The sequence below is a fragment of the Haliotis cracherodii genome, unplaced genomic scaffold (assembly GCF_022045235.1).
Source record: "Haliotis cracherodii isolate W230 unplaced genomic scaffold, xgHalCrac1.p SCAF_5, whole genome shotgun sequence".
Classification (NCBI taxonomy): Eukaryota; Metazoa; Mollusca; class Gastropoda; order Lepetellida; family Haliotidae; genus Haliotis; species Haliotis cracherodii.
The window spans coordinates 54,599,378-54,621,722 of NW_027266308.1; the positions used below are offsets into that span (position 1 = coordinate 54,599,378).

Sequence of the window (22,345 nt, forward strand, 5' to 3'; positions counted from 1 at the left end):
CTGCCATGCGACGACAGCCTGTAAATAATCCAGATAACCAGTGATGAACCAGAAAATCCATTGACATGATGCATCTGCTGCTTGTTAGTAAGGAAAAGCATTTAAAAAATATGTTCGTTTGCAACAAACCGTCTGATTATAAGTAACAGCAGAGCATGTTTATGAGCAGACTTGACTCTTGACGCTGTGGACAAATAGTAGCATAGTCACTACTAAAGCTTAAAAAGGCAAAATAACCTGACTTGACTTGGTTTGTTCAATTTCAGATTAAAAAACAAATATGAAGTTGACCTCGCTCAAGTTTGTGCTCTGTAAAAACTGAAAACAACTCGCTGTCTCATTGGTTTTGAAAACACATGAGTGGACATGCAAAACTCAGTCATTCTAGTGACCACTTTTCTTTGTCCAGAGTTGCATCCCTTTGCCATGCCAGAATCCAATGATCATTGCTTCACATACCTTATTCATCCCATCTTGTTGGTTTCAACCAACAATAAGCTCATATGATGTACAATAATTGTTGTTTGTTTAGTCCAACACTCTGCAATATTCTAGCTGTATGATGGCGGTCTGTAAGTATTCGAGTCTGGACCCGACAGTCCAGTGATTTACACTCAAAGCTCAAACCAAAAGTACAAACATTTCAGGTCGAACTGGTATTCTCTAAACACTGTGTTGTTGATGTTGTCCTAATGCAAATGTATTTACTGGCCTGGCCTATTGTTTAAGAAAATATTGATTAACAGTAAATGCTCCAGGTAAAATATATTGCAAAAGACATTGTGACGTTTCTCCTGTACTGCATTGAGACTAAGCAGAGCAAAGATAATACATATATGTTGGGAAGTGTTCATGTCAAAACAAGAACAATCTCATTTCTTATTTCAAATACTTCCTGGACCAAGATTCTAGGTTACCAAATAAAATTACAATATATTGTATTTAGGTTATTAAGAAAATTATGGAATTAATTTTGAAAATACCGGACACCTGTTGATAATTCAAACATTTTTTTATTTTTATATTCCTCAAGCAGCTGTCAAAATAAAACAGAAATGAAATAAATTGGACTTCAACATGAAACAGGAAAGTAGGGTTTTATTAGCTCTTGACCCGTTTAAATGGACAAATCATTTTATATGTTTCCCTCAATTGTATATTTTGTATAAATGCACTTTGAGCTGGTTCGAAAATCAAGAAAAGAACAGATCACTCCTTGCACATTATTTGACCTTTGTATATTATCTCAAATGTTGCTTATGTTGTAAGGAAGGTAGACAGTGTTTTTCTCCAGGCCAATCAGGAAGCAGGCGCTACAGCTAACCAGTATAGAGCATGTATGTATGTATGCATGTATATATAGATCCATTCAGGTTTTGTCTTGATTATCGTCCACATGTTGCGCTGTAGGTCGACAGTGACTTACGCCCACTCTCTGTGCTAGGAAGTGGGGTTCACATGCGCAAATCATTCAAATATTTATTTCCTATTTAGGGAATATCATTGTGAAAGAAAGCATATATTTGTTGCAAAAAATGTGTTATACAAATGCTGTGTAAGTTGATACTCTGTAATACTCTGGTGCTATATTATAGCCCTGATACAACAGTCTTTTCATGCTTTAGTAAGTGGTACCTGGGATTTTACTCTCTATTGAAGCAATGTTGTTTTTTTGTAACCGACAACACCGACTATAAATTTGTTGTAGGAGTATCACTCAGAGTGCATGTGGTTTTATGCATCCCGCATTAGTTTTTTTGCCCCGATCCTGAGGGATGCAAATAACCACATGTACCCCAAGTGATACTCCTACAACAAATTTATCTTACTGACATGCTTTAATCTGCCATTGTGACAGGATTGAAACAACTGTTTGATTGAACTGATGTTAATTTTTGCTATGTTACATGACTTTTCATTGACTCGGAAAAAGTGTTTAGCTTTTTGCTTTGGAGAAGGGTATTAGGAATATATATTCCCACATGGAATCCATGTGCAGCCTGTCTTCTTCATGGCGGGGTATAATGGATTTATTCTCCTGCTCAGAAATCTATTTCCCTCCCAGGCGGGATACATGGTATTTTATGAAGATCTTGTGAACCAATCAGATCTAATCATTCTGACATGAAGGTGTGATAAATAGATAAATGGTTTTATGCATCCTACCAAGGCACACAAAACACATATACAGCGAATGATACTGCTACAACAAATTTTCTTGCCGAATATGTTTCAGTCTGCCATTGTCAAAGAATTAAAACTAATTGAAAATTTATGAAAAAGCAGACACTCAATTGAAACAAAGTTTACTTGTACTGTTTCACGTGAATTTTATTAAGTTGTAAGCAGCATGCAGCTTTTTGTTTCGTTACAAATCCACATACAGCCTGTTTGTTTCATGGCAAGGTATACAAGATATATTTTCCCAATCGGACATTTATTTCTCTCCTAGACAGGATATGTTGTATTTAATCAAGATCACATGAACCAATCAGGTCTCAACGTGATGATAATTTTCTTTATCAAGACATCCAACATGTCGAGTCAACAATTATTACATTTGGTAAAACTAGAGCACAATTTGTTTTGATTCCAGGAGTGGTTTTGTAATGGTTCCACTGTTATTGATGAGTTATTGTCATGTCTGTGTAATACAGCTGATGTGTCCCATATTTGAATTACTGAAAGGCTATCCTAGATAAGCAATTAATTAAATAAACCACTCTAGATTATTGGATTTTTGTACTCAGACGTGAGGAGTGGATGATCATAATATTATTAATGATGATGATGATGATGATAGTGATGATGATGATGATGCCACAGTCAACAGTATTGCTGCTATGTAGACAAACCAGGACATCGAGTGAGTGAGTGAATGAACATCAATTCTTGCTGTAGTGAGCAGTATTTCAGCTGATGGTGAATGATGATGATGATGATGATGATGATGATGATGATGATGATGAATTCAAGAATTCCTGCTGTAGTCAGCAGTATTGCAGCTATGTAAACAAACCAGGACATGGAGCGAGTGAGGTATTGCCTGTGTGCTGGCATATAATTGCAATATTGAACAAAACTATGGGAATCATCCACCCTTTCAAACTCACTCGGCCATGCATGGGAACATTTCAGCACCAAAGAAAAAACTAGCTTGTCTACCAAAAATTGGAAACAATTGTTTCAGACAATTATTTTTCACACTTCCTCGTCACAAAAGTCTTTTTTTCCTTTCATTCTGTTAAAGGTAAACATTATACACGGAAACAGATATTTCATGTTTTCCACTTGTCGGTCATGACAGCCACATTGGCCGTGAGTAATCTCCTGGTATCAAGTGGACCTGTGTATTTCATGAACCCAAGTGTGTGAAAGATCAAGAGAATGTTTGTTAGCTAGAAATTGTTAAACAGACACATTACAACCAATCCATCAAGTGACACTAACATAATTAATTTTCTTTCAATCATGTTCGTACTTCAGCATGCCTCTGAACCAATAGTACAAATGAATTGACATTGATACCTTTCACAAATCTTCTTACTCAAAATTTAGTCACACATTGGATGATGTCTTTAGCAAGCCAAGTCATACTTGCTGGGAAGTTATCGGACAATAAATCTGGGGCTAACAGAGCAGACACATAAAATAAGACTGTTAGTGGTTCTTGTGCCGAGATTTGTCAGGAGCATGGGGCTTGCGTTTCCCCATTGTTGAATCACGCTTGCCGAAGCATGGGCATCTCACTCTGGCTACCAACTTCCTAATTGAAGGAACAGACCAGTCTCCACCAGCTCCGTGTGCTGTGTAAAACTGTCTCAAAGCTTTTAACATAGTTCTAGTCTCAGGGTATTTATTTACATTTATTTATGGATATAAGTGTATTGTTGAGAAGATGGATGTTATTTCTTGCACTGTTTGGTCCTTGGAGTGATGGGTCTTGTTGAAGTATGTGATAAGCAGTATTCATCCTGGTCGGTGAAAAGATGGAGGTTTACCAGTTATTAACAGTAGGGCCTTGTTTCATAAAAGGGGGCCATTTTTTGTAGGAGTGCAATATAACAATAAATTTTGGAATAAATGACTGCTTAGACATGCGTTATCATTTCTATACATCTTAACTATTTCAACACTCTTTATTTTTCAGTATTATCAACCATGTTAGGTGAGAGGTGTACCCATCTTAGTCTAAACCATTTGTAATACAGTAATTGATAGGAGATATTCAAACTGCCTTTATCGTGTGTCAGGCACAACAATCAGCAGACTGCAAAGTTTCTAAGACTTCACACAGCTACATCGCTAACCCCCCACTCCATTAAAAGAGGTTAAGAAAGGTGTCCCACATCAAACCTGTGCCTAAAGGCCACACATTTTTTAATGTTTAGCTTCCCAGGTCCTCCACCCCTACTGGAAAGCAGCCAGGCTAAGAAATAACTTAACATTTAATTATTATTTTTATGTCTCCCGCAAGTAATATAGACAACTTATACAAAATAAAATGTTATTTTTATAACATTCCATGTCTACTGTCAGTGATTCAAGAGGCCACCTGCAGTTTTAATTCCATTGCAGAATGACTTTCATATAAATAATTATATAACTGACATTATTTTAATTTTAATTTTGACTTACCTTGTGTGGAAAAGCTGGAATTAATCTGTAAAACATAAAATTAAAAAGTGTGGGATTGTTCTGTAAAAGTGATACATTGTGATATGCAATGACTATTGTGAGTGAGTGAGTGAGTATGGTTTTACGCCGCTTTTAGCAATATTCCAGCAATATCACGACGGGGGACACCAGAAATGGGCTTCACACATTGTACCCATGTCGGGAATCGAACCCGGGTCTTCAGCGTGACAAGCGAACGCTTTAACCACTAGGCTACCCGACCACCCTGCAGTGACTATGTTATGGATAGGTATAGATGGTAAACATACATCGTCTGGATCCTTACTGTCAGTTCACTTTTTGTAGCTTGTTTGTCTTCTTCATCCTAAATCAAACATATTTATACACAACAGTTCTGCAAGGTTCCGCTTCTGAACTGTCCCCATAGGACTCTGGTCCTAAAATCTACCCAGTGCCTCCTGTTTGTCATAAGAGCCGAGTGAAAAATGGGTTGGCTGATCTTTTATCATCACATCCAAATAGCTTAAGATGTTGCTCATACTTTTGACCACTGGTGTTTCTGACCCAGATACATTCATATTGTTTGTTTGTTTGTCGTTTAACGCTGACTCAGCAATATTCCAGATATATGATAGGGGTCTGTATATAATTGAGTATGGACCAGACAAACCAGTGATTGACATCATGAGCATCGATCCAGGCAATTGGGATACAATGACATGCATCAACCAAGTCAGCGAGCCTGACCACCCGATCCTGTTAGTCGCCTCTTAGGACAAGCATAGATACCTTTTATAGCCTATACTACCAGGGATCTTCACGGGTGACATTCATATTGAAATATACAGGATCATCATGACTGATAAATAATGATAGTTGTTACAGACATATGTACCTAATACAGTGGATATCTGTGACAGTGTCCCATTTGAATGCTCTTCATTTTAAGTATATTTTGAATTTTTGAGTATCATTTCTTGGCTTCACATAATAATCCAAATCTAATTTATTTATTTTTTTGGTAAAAGAATGTTAGTAGTCAATAGGCCTTGTTAAAATTCCATCCCAAAGAAAATAGGCTATACAACTACAAAAAACTTCTGCACTTTCTTTAATAGGTCAACCAAAGTAGAAAACTTGTGTTTCATATGTTCTCAATGTCTGGCATGAGTGAAGAGGGGACTTGTATTATTTTGTTTCATGCTTGATTAAAAAATGTTGGCTGGCCATGCTGGATGTCCTGAAAAAAGTGTGTTGTGTTCGAAGAAATATTTTGCTTGATTTGAAAAGCTAACCAAAATCCTCGGCCCCTTGAGCTCCCCAGGATATTACATTGTCAGACACTTAGTCAGACGAGCACCTTAATATATAGACTGGCCCTGACGCATGTTACTGGCTTTGTCTTATGGACCAGCATATTTATTGAACCCTGAATAATTTTTCTGAAACAAGATCCATCATTTTCCAGTCTGAAACTGTAGTCTAATGGACCAGCTTATTTCTTGGACCTTGAATAATATTTCTAAAACAAGGTCCATCAATTTCCAGTCTGAAACTGTAGTCTAATGGACCAGCATATTTCTTGGACCCCAAATAATATTTGTGAAACAAGGTCCATCATTTTCCAGTCTGAATCTAGTCTAATGGACCAGCTTATTTTTTGGACCCTGAATTAATTTCTGAAACAAGGTCCATCATTTTCCAGTCTGAAACTAGTCGAATGGACCAGTATATTTCTTGGACCCTGAATAATATTTCTGAAACAAGGTTCGTCATTTTTCAGTCTGAAAGTGGATACCCTGATACAGCCTGTTGATCAAGACACAGTCTACTGATAATGTTGATGCACTGTGTGACCTGATGAAAGTAGGCGGTTATTGCCATTGCTTGAATGGATACAGGAAGCTTGATCATGTCTTTCCCATGTGATAAAAATTGACTCACCAAATATAAAATGTAATTTATACACTGCCGTATGACTCAGAGGATGATTGGTCGTTCATGATTATTGTCGTCATGATCCTACTTTGGTAGTCCTTACAGCCAAGAGACAAAATTGGTAGTGTTCGAGGTAATGGTTTTATCATATTTAGAGCATTATTTTGTTCCATTATGTATTGATGAGTGTCTCATAAAAGCATGAATAGGAACCAACCACTGAAAAGTGATTTAAAATGTCAACTTTTATGTTATATTGTTTCAAAATACACACATTTTGATTCTGAAATTGCTACACTGCATTTGGTCCCAGAAATATACATACCAGTGTATATCCACAAATTAAAAATAAAATTCAAATGGAGTCCAGAAGAAAAATTAATCTGTGGGAGCTGATCCAATCAAGACTTGCCGAATCATGCTAGACTGGAGTTGGATTTTTTTAATATATTCTCAAAGGTCTGGGAGATAGACTAAGGTGAATGACTACAGGTATGATGTACTTAGTAATATCCACTATACCACAACTGTCCACTCAGATCAGCCATTTTGCTCAGCCAATCCCCATGGGCGGAGCTTGTTACGAAAAGTGAGTAAATGTGTTGGCAAGATATTCTGCTGTGAAAGGCTGGGCCCCAGGAGGTAATCAGTGACATCTGGGATGCTGTTCATCCCTATATGGTGCCTTGGCAGAAAAAGTGCCATCCTGCCGCTTATTACATGCCTACGTAAACATGATAAACAAATGCTGGGAAGTAATGTACATTTAATTGGAGAATGATATAGGTTGGTTATTGGAGCACAGCGCTTAGCACAGCGGACATGATTCTGGGACTAATGAGCGAGCCTACTTAACGAAGTGTCCAAGGCTGGCGGTAGAGCAGTTAGTGGAGATGGAATTAGGAGTAGGATGCTGGCAGTCATTACCTCCCTTGATCAACCTCTTCCTGTACTGCACTCAGGAGGAAATAACTGGCATTCCATGTATATCACCATCTACTGTGGTATACTGGATATATCCCCTGCTGCAGAGGTTATCATCAGCAGCTGTATAACATCACCACATACACAATTTACCATCACATCTGTGTCAGATGCAGAATATCCCCTGATGCTGCAGATGTATAACATCACCACCTGCTGTGGCTGTATAACATCACCATCGGCAGCTGTATAACATCACCAGATGCTGCAGCTGTATAACATCACCATATACTGTAGATGTATTACATCACCACCTGCTGTGGCTGTATAACATCACCATTGGCAGCTGTATAACATCACCAGATGCTGCAGCTGTATAACATCACCATCTGCTTTAGATGTATAACACCACCACCTGCAGCTGTATAACATCACCAACTGCAGATGTATAACATCATCATATACTGCAGATGTATAACATCACCATCTGCTTCAGATGTATAACATCATCATATACTGCAACTGTATAACATCACCAACTGCAGATGTATAACATCATCATTTACTGCAGATGTATAACATTGCCATCTACTGCAGATGTATAACATCATCATATACTGCAGCTGTATAACATCCCCACCTGCTTTAGATGTGTAACATCGCCATATACTGCAGATGTATAACATCACCATATACTGCAGCTGTATAACATTGCCATCTACTGCAGATGTATAACATCACCATATACTGCAGCTGTATAACATCCCCACCTGCTTTAGATGTATAACATCGCCATATACTGCAGATGTATAACATCACCACCTGCTTTAGATGTATAACATTGCCATATACTGCAGATGTATAACATCACCACCTGCTTTAGATGTATAACATCGCCATATACTGCAGATGTATAACATCACCATATACTGCAGATGTATAACATCACCACCTGCTTTAGATGTATAACATCGCCATATACTGCAGATGTATAACATCACCACCTGCTTTAGATGTATAACATCACCATATACTGCAGCTGTATAACATCCCCACCTGCTTTAGATGTATAACATCGCCATATACTGCAGTTGTATAACATCACCACCTGCTTCAGATGTATAACATCGCCATATACTGCAGATGTATAACATCACCAACTGCAGATGTATAACATCATTTACTGCAGCTGTATAACATTGCCATCTACTGCAGATGTATAACATCACCATATACTGCAGCTGTATAACATCCCCACCTGCTTTAGATGTATAACATCGCCATATACTGCAGATGTAAAACATCACCACCTGCTTCAGATGTATAACATCGCCATATACTGCAGATGTATAACATCACCATCTGCTTCAGATGTAGAATATCCATACACAACGATGAATTTAATTTGTTATTCAGAGAGTGGGAGTGAACAAACCTAGTTCAAACATTGATGTCTCCCAGTTGCATGGATCGATACTCATGATGTCAATCACTGGATTGTCTGGTCCAGACTCGATTATTTACAGACCGCCATCATATAGCTGGAATATTGCGGCGTTAAACAAACAAACATAAGAGTTACCGGTAATTATTTTGCCCACCTGAGTTGCTTCTATCTGTAAACAAAAAAGCTAATACATACACAAGAAATATCAACTGTCATATATAGGGTTGGGTGGTGCTTATAAGGATTACTTACAGATTGGTCTAGGAGATGGTCAGAGAGTGCTTTTTGTAGCAGTGGGCTTATAATACAGTGAATATAGTAGCTTGTTTTTACATAGCACAAAGTGTTGAACAGGTTGAACTGTCAAGTTTCAGTTGAAGTTCATACCTTGTTTGAGTTCAGAGAGCAATAAGGTGTATGAGTGTAAATCATCCTGACTTCCTACTTGGTGATTCAGTGAATAGTTTATGACATAATACTTCCCCTTGTCTGAGTACTGTATAATTGGCTGGGATTGGCTGGCAGCACACTATATATACAAGTCAGGTTTATTGGACAAAGGGTATGAAACCTACTACAAGAAAGCAAGAAAGGATTGGCTCCGTGTCCGGGAATGTTTGTTGTGGCTTAGGGTAGGGGGCCATATCCTGTTGTGGTCATAATGATATGGGCGGGTCGGTTTGATATTCATGACCGATGTAATTTGTCATCAAACATTGAAAATTTCACCTTTTAAATTCTGACAAATTGATCTGTGGTTTTTCGGATAGTGATGATTAGTGTGTCAGACAGACTTGGCACAGACATAGTAATATATTGACCTTGATGGAAGTGCGTAGTGACCTTGAAAAGGTTTGTAGCTACTAGGGCTGGGACGGGTAACTCGGCTACCCAGGTCGGGTGGGTACTAAGCAGGACCCGGATTCCCACAGGACTACTTGGACTACCGTGGTTATTCACATGATTATTTTGTTTAATGACAAAAACTTATCTAGAAATCTATGGTTTCACTACAAGTCACTAATGTTCGCATTTCTTTCTGACTATGCACCAATTCCTTCTGACTTTAATATCTTTGAATAAAGATATAACTTGAGTCAAATTCAGTGTATGCATGACATGATTGTTTAATACATGTATCTAAATGCCTTTTGCCAGTGCTATGGTAAGAAAATGCCCAATCAACCATTTTGTACCTATCTCTTGAGACCTACAGAGGGTACCCAGGTAGGGTCGGGTAATAGGGGGTTGGGTACCCGGGTAGTAAATTCGGACTCGTCCCAGCCCTAGTACCTACTGTGACGGCATGATGTGATCTACATTCCAGCAGGGTAGTTTAGGTACGCATGATGTCCGTGGTCTCAATGAACATAATGAGAACTGTGATTAACTTTGGATATTTCGAGAATAACACACAAACAGTGACAAATTAGGGTTATCTGTCCTGATTGAATTAATTTTGTAAGTTCCAAGCCTTGGGAAGATCTTTCTGCAGTATATGTCACATAAAATGGATGACATCATCAGCAACTATTTATGACAATGAGTACATATGGGGTCTTGTGAAAGCTATTACATGAGATAGGTATTGTGTCTTGTCAAAGCTAGTTCACGATTCATTTCAGATTAGTCATAAATGTAACATAACTGTAATACGTGTATTGGGGAAAACCATTGGTCATCCCAGTATTGATGTATTTGAATACAGCACTAATCAAACCAGAAGGGAAGGAAAAGGTGGCTCAACATCCCTAGCACATCCTGCAGAAAATATTATTTCTTAATTAATTTCCATTTATTTTTCTATTTCACCTTGAAATCTATTTACACATTGTTTCCTTTCATTACATGACCTCCATATATGATACTCTATATCTTCATATCGTGGCACACAGTGTCTCGAGAAACGCCTGGATAATCATTATGCCCTTAACTTGGCTAGTGTTTGCAAGTGTGTACAAGTAGTCTCCATAATGACAGTGCTGGTTTAGTTCACCTTCATGCTGGAGGATTTCATCTGTTTATGCGTGTCTCCACTAGCTTTACATGATAGGGGAGTTGTCCTGCGTCAGTGTGAATGTGTGACAGGTATGTGACATCTGCAGGGGAACGCTTGCTGGACAGGGATTTCAATTTGGTATTGAAATGGCAGACAGATGTGACATTAATGTGATATGGCTGGTGATATGGGATCTTTTTCATAACACAAATTCATATTGTCATTCAAAATAGCAAGAATGGTGATTTCAAAAAAGTTACCATGGTAACCTAGGATAAACATTTAACCATTGTGTTAAGTAACCCTGATGCCGTTGCATGTCAAAGACCCGGGTTTCATTTGTGTGACAATTATGTGAGATGGGTGCTACCGTTGGGGTAAATGTAAAATGCTAAACATGCTTCCGTGTAATACCAATTTTATGAAACTCGTGAATAGTTGTGGTATCTGACGAGCAAAAGGGAGTCAGATACCACAACTATTCACGAGTTTCATAAAATTGGTTTTACACGGGAGCGTGTTTAGTATTTTATTTATTACTTGCCATTTATAACGTTTTTAGAATTATACTGTTGAGTATGAAAAGGCTGACACCTACACGATCCACGGCATAGTCCAATTGAATTTAACAGAATAATACTTCAAACACGTCAAAAGTGGAAACGTATGAATTTAATACCATACAACGGTCCACCTTTAGAATTCACAAAATTATCGTAGGGCTAATACTATCGCAACTCACATACTTTAACTTAGACTAACGACTGTCGTTGCGCTACAATACGATCGCCTTGTGGAGTGGGCCTTGCACCTCAAAGTTTACAATAACGTCACAATACCTGATGACATAATTTGTGCTGTATGTTTATTAAACGGGTGATCTCTTCACGGGTAAGTAATAAGACATGCGTGCCCTTTTTGCTAACACCAGGGCCCACTTGCACAAAACGATCTTAGCGCTACGACTATTGTAAGCCTATGTTAAAGTATGGGAGCTACGATCATCTTAGTGCTAAGATCGCTTTGTGCAAGTGGGCCCTGGTGTCATCACTAGTTTTCAGTGATCCATTCACAACATTTTCACCACTGTTCTGCCTTTTACGCCCAATGGAATCTGTTTTGTCAGATAATCGAGACTGGTTATTCTCTAGCATTGATGTTTTATATTTACATGGATACATTGTCCGAAGTCAAATATTGGTGTCCCCGACTGTGATATATTGTTTGAATATTGCAAAGAGTAGAGTAAAACCCAACTACACAAACTAAGATGTGACAAACAAAGGTACACTAAACCATGCACAGCTTTGAAATGAATAAGAAGCTTTTTGATGCTAACATTAAGTGGTCTCACATGAGAAACTAAATATAGTGTAGTTGGAAACCACATGGCACTGGTATGATGTCATGACATTCTACAAAGGTCAGTTTTCAGTTGATCTTCTGCCAAATTTGAAAGATTTTAGGAATAAAACTAGTCTTTTTGTAACCTTTGCTGGTTTCATAATGTGAAACTTCCTGCTGACCAGGATTGAGAAGTACATTACTTTCAAATATTAATTTCCACGATGATGTCATTCATATGTGTGTATCCATGGTTACTTATTTGTAATGACCTTTAAAATACAATGTTGAAAATGACCCATGATGATCCGGGGTAGAATAAGTCTTCAGCAACCCATGCTTGCTGTAAAAGGTGACTATGCTTGTCGTAAGATGCGACTTACGGGATCAGGTGGTCAGGTTCACAACTTGGTTGATGCATGTAATTGTATCTCTATTGTGTGGATCGATGCTCATGATGTCAATCACTGGATTGTCTGGTCCAGACTCGATTATTTAAGACAGCTGTCATACAGCTGGAATATTGCTGAGAGCAGCGTTAAACAAAAAACAATGTTGAAAATATTCTGCAAAAAATTCAGGTGAACCACAGATCCTTGACACTGTATTGATATTTTTGAACATGTACAAAATGGAAGACATTTGCATCCATAACTAAGAACATTAATTTTATATGTCATTTCTGATAAAACCTATGATTGTGGGTTCGAATCCAGGTTCGCCCTGATTATGTTTCAAGGTTTGTCATCACCATCCCCGTGCTCACGGGTTTCACCGAAGTGGTAAACGTCTGAGACTTGCATCACTTTGGGCTTTCCTCCCACATGAAGCTGCCATGCCGTGGAATAATGTTAAAAGTGGCGTTAAACCCAACTCACTCACTCTGATAAAGATAGAATTGTGTTGTTGAACCAGTTGTCATCATAATGCTAATTTAAAGTTTATGGTTTCAAGAATACATATAATTAAATCATACTTTACTCAAGAAAATGAGTAAGAAGACCGTCCTTGCACCTAATCATCGCCCTGTGACACACACTAGGCAGCGGAGGTTCCATGTGCTGATGTTGCCCTGTCACGACACAAGACTCCTATTTCCTCACACAACGGATGTTCTTATTATGTTCATTGACATATTTGTATACACACGTTACAAAGTGTATGGCAGGATTTTCAGGTCACAGATGGTCGCTAGGAAGTATTGTTTGTACAATGAATGGTTTATGTGGAAACAATATTAAAGCGATTTAATTTTTGAATTTGTGCTTTCACACATATAACTGAATGTTGTGCTCTAAAACTCATTAACACATTGTTATTGTATATTACACTTTTGCCTTTCACACAAACAGATATAACCTTGAAACATGGCTGTCAGATGTGTGGAAGATGATTGGTGGTTTTCATCGCATTAATATTTCATTAGCATCAGATATTTATACCAGGAAGTACATAATGACTATTGTCCAATTCCAGAATTTATCAAGTCAGACAAATTTCCAAGTCAGACAATTAAGCTGTAATGATCAGTTTATTGATGTACCTATGAGGGACTGGGTTAGAATTGACGTGTCTTCAGCAACCCATACTTGCCATAAAAGTATAAGGCGACTGCTTGTCATAGGAGGCGATTAACCAGATCGAGAGGTCAGGCGAGCTGTCTTGGTTGATGCTTGTAATCCTATCCCAGCTGAGTAGATCGATGCTCATGATGTCATTTACTGGATTTTCTGGCCCATACTCAATTATTTACAGACTGACGTCATATTGCTGGAATATTGTTGAGTGTGGCGTTAAACAACAAACCACTGATGACTGAAAATTAATAATCATGATGATATGGACTATGTGACTTAACAGAATGATCAGCCTTATATAGCGGGGAGGTCGGGTAGCCTAGTGGTTAAAGCGTTCGCTCGTCACGCCGAAGACCCGGGTTTGATTCCCAACATGAGTACAATGTGTGAAGCCCATTTATGGAAATAGCTAGGCAGAGCTTGAAGTGAGCCCACTTGTGCACCATTATACCATTATACCAGTTTTGTGTTACGTGAAAAAGATGAACAATGAAAATTTTGGCCTACCCTGCAAAATAACTAATGTGGGATATTGACTGTATTTCTTCTGTTGAAACCTGTAGTCATAGTCACCTTGAGTTATAGACTTGCTCATGTTTATGACTTGCCAAGGCTAAAATTACCAGTGCCGCCGTGCCCGCGGCGAATATAAAATTGAAAATGGCACGCTTGAATTTTATGTACAGTTCCTGGTGGTCAACGTCATTTTCATTTCAAGTACTTACGTTGATTTTTATTTCATGTCTTGACAAAACTAAACTGAAGTGTAAAGACGTTTTCCCCCATTAGTTGGATGTTCCTCTATTGCTAATCAAATGCCTGTTGTAAAATCAATTGGCATTATTGGGTGGTTTCCGTTGACAATTTCTTACAGATATTTGACAAGATGTTCAAAATAGCACGAAATACACTATTCGTCAAAATGGAACACTAAAAAGAAAAATCTCCACTATTTTTTATTTCTTCAAGCCCACTGCTGTTACTTCTACTAAAGTTACTGCAGACATCGAGCAAGGAAAATATCACCATGTGCTTGTGCTAACATTGAAATTGAAAACATCACTGTGAAGCAAAAATTGAATGTAGACACGATTGACATGTGTGATAGTGCAGATGAACAAAGCCCCAAATTATCTAAAACTATATCAGTGCAAGGTATTCCCAACTGGCCTCTTCCAAAGTACAAATTGTGGTTAATATGTGACACGGCTGAAAACGTTGCAGAATTTGTAACGAGTATGGTCAAGCAATAACTCTCTGTACGATACAACACAACAAAATTTATATCCTTAAAAACATTGGTCTGATGGATTATAATTATTGGGTAATATGGCCAAGGCACACCTAAACTGAAAATGGCAAACTTAAAAAACAGGTCCAGTACCCTTGGGCACGCCTGATTTTTTTCCAATTTCAAGCCTTGCTTGCTCCAACTACTTCCTGAAAACCGTAATAAAATGTGTTTTTTCGATTATCTGAAATTATCCATTGGGTGGAAAAGGTAAAATAGCGGCATAGATTATATGCATGGATCACTGAAAATCAGTGATGACACCAGGTGCTTGCAAAATAAAATCTGTTTTCTCGATTATCTGAAATAGATTCCATTGGGTGTAAAAGGTAACATCAGAGGTTAGAGGCTAACGAAACTCCTTGCAGAGCCTTGCTCAGCTCTTGGCAGTGCTAGTTAGCTAGAAGTAGGTACCACGCAGGTGAGGGCAATGTGCTGCTCACTGGGCTGTGCAAATACCAACATCAAAGGCACATTTAGTAGTCAACCAAGGGAACTTCCCAGGCTGCATGGGCAGGAGTGAGTAGAGTTTAATGCAGCTTACAACAATATTTGGGTTACATCATGGTGTGTCTGCTAAATTTGGGAGGAGGTATCAAAGTGGTGTACATGTATGTCCAAGATGGTTACTACTTTGGTGAAATCCAGGAACTTGATGTGGGTTTGGAACCAACAATTAACTCCTTCTTGGAAGACAAATGGACAGAACTGTTCACAATGAATTACTGTATCTTAGCCTCCTGGTCCCCATCACTCACTCCTATCCCCCATCCCCATCCCCATCCCCATCCTCATCCCCATCACCATCACCATCAACACCCCCATCCCCATCACCATCCCCACCACCATCACCATCCCCATCACATCCCCATCACTACCCCCATCCCCATCACCATCACCATCCCCATCACCATCACCATCCCCATCACCATCACCTTCACCACCCCCATCACCATCCCCATCACCATCACTACCCCCATCCCCATCACCATCACCATCAACACCCCCATCCCCATCACCATCCCCATCCCCATCCCCTTCACCACCCCCATCACCATCCCCATCACCATCACTACCCCCATCCCCATCACCATTCCCATCCCCATCACCATCACTACCCCCATCCCCATCACCATCACCATCCCCATCCCCATCAACACCCCCATCCCCATCACCATCACCATCACTATCCCCATCACCATCACCATCCCCACCACCATCACCATCCCCATCACCATCCCCACCACCATCACCATCACTATCCCCATCCCCATCACCATCACCACCATCATCACCATCCCCACCACCATCCCCATCTCCATCCCCATCACCATCCCCATCACCATCTCCATCCCCATCTCCATTCCCATCACCATCTCCATCCCCATCACCATCACCATCACCACCACCATCACCATCACTATCCGCATCCCCATCACCATCACCATCTCCATCTCCATCTCCATCCCCATCACCATCTCCATCCCCATCACCATCTCCATCCCCATCCCCAACCCCCCACCACCACCATCCCCCCATCCCCATCACTGTCACCACCACCATCCCCACCACCATCACCATCACCATCTCCATCCACATCACCATCCCCATCACCACCACCATCACCATCCCCACCACCATCACCATCCCCATCACCATCCCCACCACCATCACCATCACTATCCCCATCCCCATCACCATCACCACCATCATCACCATCCCCACCACCATCCCCATCTCCATCCCCATCACCATCCCCATCCCCATCACCATCTCCATCCCCATCTCCATCCCCATCTCCATCCCCATCACCATCTCCATCCCCATCACCATCACCATCACCACCACCATCACCATCACTATCCGCATCCCCATCACCATCTCCATCTCCATCTCCATCCCCATCACCATCTCCATCCCCATCACCATCTCCATCCCCATCCCCAACCCCCCACCACCACCATCCCCCCATCCCCATCACTGTCACCACCACCATCCCCACCACCATCACCATCACCATCTCCATCCACATCACCATCCCCATCACCACCCCCATCACCATCCCAGTTGGAAATTATAGGAAATATTTTCTTTCATCCAGCTGAATTGTTGATGGTAGGTATGAATCTTGTAAATTCCATTGAGGAAGACCTATTATAGTATGCTAGTAGTAATAGTAATACCTCAGGCTTGCTGACTTGGTTGATGCATGTCATCGTATCCAAATTGCATAGATCGATGCTCAGGATGTCAATCACTGGATTGTCTGGTCCAGATTTCATTATTTACAGACTGCTGTCATATAGCTGGAATATTGCTGAGTTTGGCGTTAAACAAAAAAACAAACCCAAAATAAGTACGATATTCAGTAATTTTGAATAAATCAAGCCAATAATTACTTGAAAGGTATGATCATATATTCACTTTAGAAGACAAGATAAGGACATATAGTTATGATAATCACAAACAAAATACCTTGTTTTGGCCTAATATGTTGCCTGTTTTTTGATGCCACAGGAGGCACTATTCCAGCTATACAACTGCGGATTGTAAAATAATGGAATCATGACCAGATAAAACTAGTCATTGATGTTTTGTGAACGATCCACACTGTTTGTATGTGATGATCCACACTGTTTGTATGTGATGATCTACACAGTTTGTATGTGATGATCCACACCGTTTGCATGTGATGATCCACACCGTTTGTATGTGATGATCCACACCGTTTGTATGTGATGATCCACACAGTGTGTATGTGATGATCAACACAGTTTGTATGTAATGATCCACAGTTTGTATGTAATGATCCACACCGTTTGTATGTGATGATCCACACCGTTTGTATGTGATGATCCACACCGTTTGTATGTGATGATCCACACCGTTTGTATGTAATGATCCACACCGTTTGTATGTGATGACTCGAATCAACCAAGTCACTCACCATGATTCATTTTGTCACCTCCTACATCCAGCATAGGTTGCTGCGGATCTATTCTAACCTGGGATCCTTACAGGTGTGTTTCCTGAAAGTGTTTCTTCTAAGTGTGTTTCTTAGAATAAGAAACAGTTTCATAATAACTGCACATATTGGACACCGAAGAAAATATTCTCCTTAACCAAAGGAGAAATGCATGTTCAAATGTTCATCAAGCTGGTACACCCGCACTCAGAATTTGTCACGAAGACTAAAAAGTAAAAGCTTGTAGCACCTAATTCTGCTTGAAAGAATTTCAAGTACTCCAAACTCTGACTGAAATTCAATTTCAAGAAAAATGTTGAACAAAATTTCTCAAAGCATTATATAATGAACGTTCCAAGTGGTTGCGGAGGTTTTAATTGAAACTGTCAAAGGAAAGAAAATTGAAAAATGTGAAATGTTGCCCACTTTGCAAAAGAATGTCTATTTTGCTTTTAAAGAAATTAGAAGCCTCTTGTACTTGGTCAATATTCTGCAGTGTTGGAGTAGTGGCCCTTGACAGGGGGGTGTCAATGGGACAGCCAGGGAAATACGAAGAAAGGTGATTCCATCAAGTGTCATGAGCCCAGAAGTATTTATAATCTTTAAAACTTGGTGATGGTATTCCAAAAATCAAAGTCTGATTCTGTGGTTTGACGTTCCATGTTCGAGTAGATATTCAGGAATCTCTTTGAGGTAGTTGACCGATTTAGTCCTGTAATTTGACGGTTGGTTTCTTGTGAAAACGTTGAATTATGCTAATAGCCCTTGTCCTGACAGATGGTATTGGGTTCAAAAATGGAAACTGAATAATGTTTGCAATATGTAGGTCATCGTGGATAATCATGAATTCCATTGTGTACATTAAAATATAGGCTTTATAGCAAGAGATACAAGCAAACTTGATTCTGTTTGTTCTCTTTGCAGGCCTAGATAAGTTTATGATAGTTGTGCAGTTATGTGACAAAATTGTGCAAATGTTCCACATACATGACTTTCTTCAAAGATGTATGTAATGTGGAGTTCATATCTGATTTGATTGTGTGACAAGAAGACATGTTGTCAGGGTTTATAAATGAGGTTGGTTTCCTTAAAGTTTTGAATTTGTTTTACAAAGATACTGACAAATGATAGATTATATGTATAATTATTTTTTGTGGAAGTGTGTGCTGTCCACCACCAAACTGGTCCAATCTTTTCATTTCAAAGTACGCTTTGACAATGGTAGGCAGTGACAAAGTTATAATTCTGTATAAAAGGATGCTGTGGTAAAAGTAGGCTTTAGAGCAGAGAGCTGTACCCATCTTAGTCTAAACAATTTGTAGGGGGCACGGGTGGCCCAGTCGTCTAAGGCGCCGCAATTCGCTGTACAGAGTTGCGTCCCTTGGGAACGACAGAAACCTATGATTGTGGGTTCGAATCCAGGTTCGCCCCAATTATGTTTCTAGGTTTGTCAGCACCATACCCATGCTCATGGGTTTCACCGAAATGGTAAACATCTGAGACCTGCATCACTTCGGGCTTTCCTCACACATTAAGCTGACACACCATGATATAACTGCAATACTGTTAAAAGCGGCGTTACACCCAACTGACTCACTCATTCACTAAACCATTTGTAACATGGTAATTGATAGTAGAGATATTCAAACTGCCATTTTCATGTGTCAGGCACAACAATCAGCACACTGTAAAGTTTCGGAAAAGAGAGCGTGGTACGTGTGGCCCAGTCGTGCAATGTGCCATAATTCACTGTGCAGAATTGCTTCTCTTGGGCATGCCAGAAACCTATGATTGTGGCTTTGACTCACGATTCGCCTCGATTATGTTTGTCAGCACCAAACCCGTGCTTGTGGGTTTCATCAAAGTGGTAATGTCTGAAACCTGCATGAATTTTGTCTTTCCTCCCACATTAAACTGACACTGTGATATAAGTTGAATACTGTTTAAAGCTGTGTTAAACCCAACTCACTCACTCACTCATCTATACCCAATAGTTCCAGTGTGAACTTCAGTGTGCACTTGTTTGTGATGGTGACTGTCATGTATTTTACCAAAGTGGTAGCCTTTTTAGCAGCTGTATTTAGACAACATTCCACATTTGAAAATTGTCTGCACAATAGAGACCGCCTCCGTGGTCCAGTGGTGGTAGAGCATTTGCCCGGAGAAAAGTCCAGGGTTTGAACCCTGGCCGCACCCCATACCAAAAGACATTATAAGATGAACAAGCAGAAACATATTCTCTCTCTCTCTCTGTGTCTCTCGCTCTCTGTCTCTCTTTCTCTGTCTGTCTCTCTCTCTCTCTCTCTTTCTCTTGATCGATCGATCGATCGATCGAGCACCAGACAGGATAACAACAAGTACCTTCTTTTAACGTCTTTTGGTATGGCACGAACTGGGATCAAAATCCTGACCCTCTGCCCTCCGGGAGGATGCTAGACCACGGAGGCTGTCCACTGTTGAATAACAAATCCATGTTGTATGTGACCATGCTCACCCCAGTGTCTTTTCCTTGCAGCTATGCCCGTATTCTGGCTCACTACCCCTATGTCGTTCTGCTGGTGGTCCTGGTGGTGGTGGCAACGTGTCTCGTGGTGTCCATCATCAATGGGGAGACGCTGGACTTCAACGACCCACTGCTGGTACTGTACTTCTCATGCTCACTGAGAACAGACTGTATGCTGTGACTTATGTTAGCCTGGGACAGTCAGGGCATAAAGAATTAGCATAGGATGTCCCAAACACTATTTAGACAATACATTTGTCAAATCCCAATTTCATTATCTCCAAACTAAGACCAAACGTTTAGAAAATGCAGCATGCAAAAAATATTTGATTCTACAAATTAAAGAAGTTGCACACAGAAGTAATATATTTCATAAAGTTGCACACAAGAGTCTATATAATGTACTAGGGCTGTATCGATACAGTTTGTCAGGATATGAGACATATTTTGATAGAATGGTTGCGATATGATTCGCACTACAGTGTATGGCAACTTGACACTTGTCATATGAGGAGACATTTTCCATCTGAAGTGGGAATAAAAAGTAGTGAAAACTAAATACTGTATTCGACGTAATAAGCGCCCCGCCCTAATATGCGCCCATGGCGAGCCCTAATATGCGCCCATGGCGATATTTGATAATATATTGGCCAGTGAACAATCCTAATTAGCACCCCTTCCGATTGATCAATGTACGCAAGACTTATTTATTCGCGTATAATACGCACTCATGTGTTAAATGCACACTTGATTATGGGCAATTAAATTCTGGAAAAATATATCTGTCGTACATAAACATTTCAGGCTGTCAGCATAAACCACAAAATTTATCTTTTAACTCATTTGTTTTCACTAAAATAATATTCTAATAATATTCTAATAATATTCTAATGGGCGCATATTATGTCGAATAAGGTACATTGAGAATATTGGAATTTGTTAAAGAAAAAGTCCTCAAGACCTATTGTCCGGACTGGCAGAAAGTACAAGTGGTTTATTACAGTTTTTCTTGTTACCCTTTTATTTATGTGTATTCCTTTGTATCAATACATCACCTTGCTATGATATTCGAGATCATGACACACTGTATCACGATACACCAATCATTTGTTATGGACGTTCTTTGTATACATAAACATATACAATTTACATATAACTATATACTCTGTACACAGCTATATGTACAATGTAAACAGAATTATATACTATGAATCAGAGGTGTGGCACACAGGTTGCATACAGCCTTAAACAAGGAAACACATGGTGTGTGCATGGGAGAACTCATCTTCCAGAGGCAAGCATGTCCTCTTTTATACATGCATGTCCTCTAGCCTATAGCAAAGCCTAGTTTGCCACATTAAGGCCGCTTGGCGCCACCTTGCCTATGTAGCAGGACGTGGAGTCATCCCACAGATGACATCCTTACCTTTTCAACTTGCTGATAGGGTTAATATCTTTGGTCATGTGGACAAGGTTTCGTGGTCCGTGGTTCGAATCCCACCACCAAACTCGGAAATTTTATGGCCACTACACATAGATCACGAGTTATGCCCCTTGTAATTAAAACGTGATGTCCAATCAGATCGTGTTCTTATCTCGTATAGCTTAAAAAATGGTGACTACCATAGGCGACGACCTAGTTGATCAGATAACGAAAACATTCACAATTTCATCCCTGACACAGAAACATGGGCAATCGTTTAAAAAATGGGGTTTAAA

General features: G+C 39.6%; 2 protein-coding genes across 3 annotated transcripts in view; one reads left to right on the forward strand and one right to left on the reverse strand.

The window, feature by feature from the left end:
• LOC139444302 (protein dispatched homolog 1-like) overlaps positions 1-22,345 on the forward strand; it is a 102,046-nt gene that overhangs the window by 59,766 nt on the left and 19,935 nt on the right. For both annotated transcript variants that reach the window (XM_071225234.1, XM_071225235.1), the window contains exon 2: positions 20,639-20,762. In XM_071225234.1, coding sequence (XP_071081335.1) covers positions 20,639-20,762 — 124 coding nt within the window. The remainder of the gene's footprint in view (positions 1-20,638; positions 20,763-22,345) is intronic.
• On the reverse strand, positions 15,555-17,099 carry LOC139442178 (uncharacterized). The gene is made up of 4 exons (XM_071222964.1): positions 16,815-17,099; positions 16,394-16,636; positions 16,133-16,348; positions 15,555-15,605 (listed from the first exon to the last, which is right to left on the reverse strand). The coding sequence occupies exons 1-4, from the start codon at positions 17,097-17,099 to the stop codon at positions 15,555-15,557; spliced, it is 795 nt and encodes a 264-aa protein (XP_071079065.1).

Coding starts and splice junctions, on each gene's coding strand:
- LOC139442178 (XM_071222964.1), bottom strand. CDS start 17,099: ATGGGGATGGAGATGGTGATGGGGATGGAGATGGTGATGGGGATGGAG. Junction 16,349..16,393: donor TGGTGATGGTGGTGGGGATG/GTGATGGGGATG, acceptor ATGGTGATGGGG/ATAGTGATGGTGATGGTGAT. Junction 15,606..16,132: donor TGATGGTGATGGGGATGGGG/GTAGTGATGGTG, acceptor GTATTTGCACAG/CCCAGTGAGCAGCACATTGC.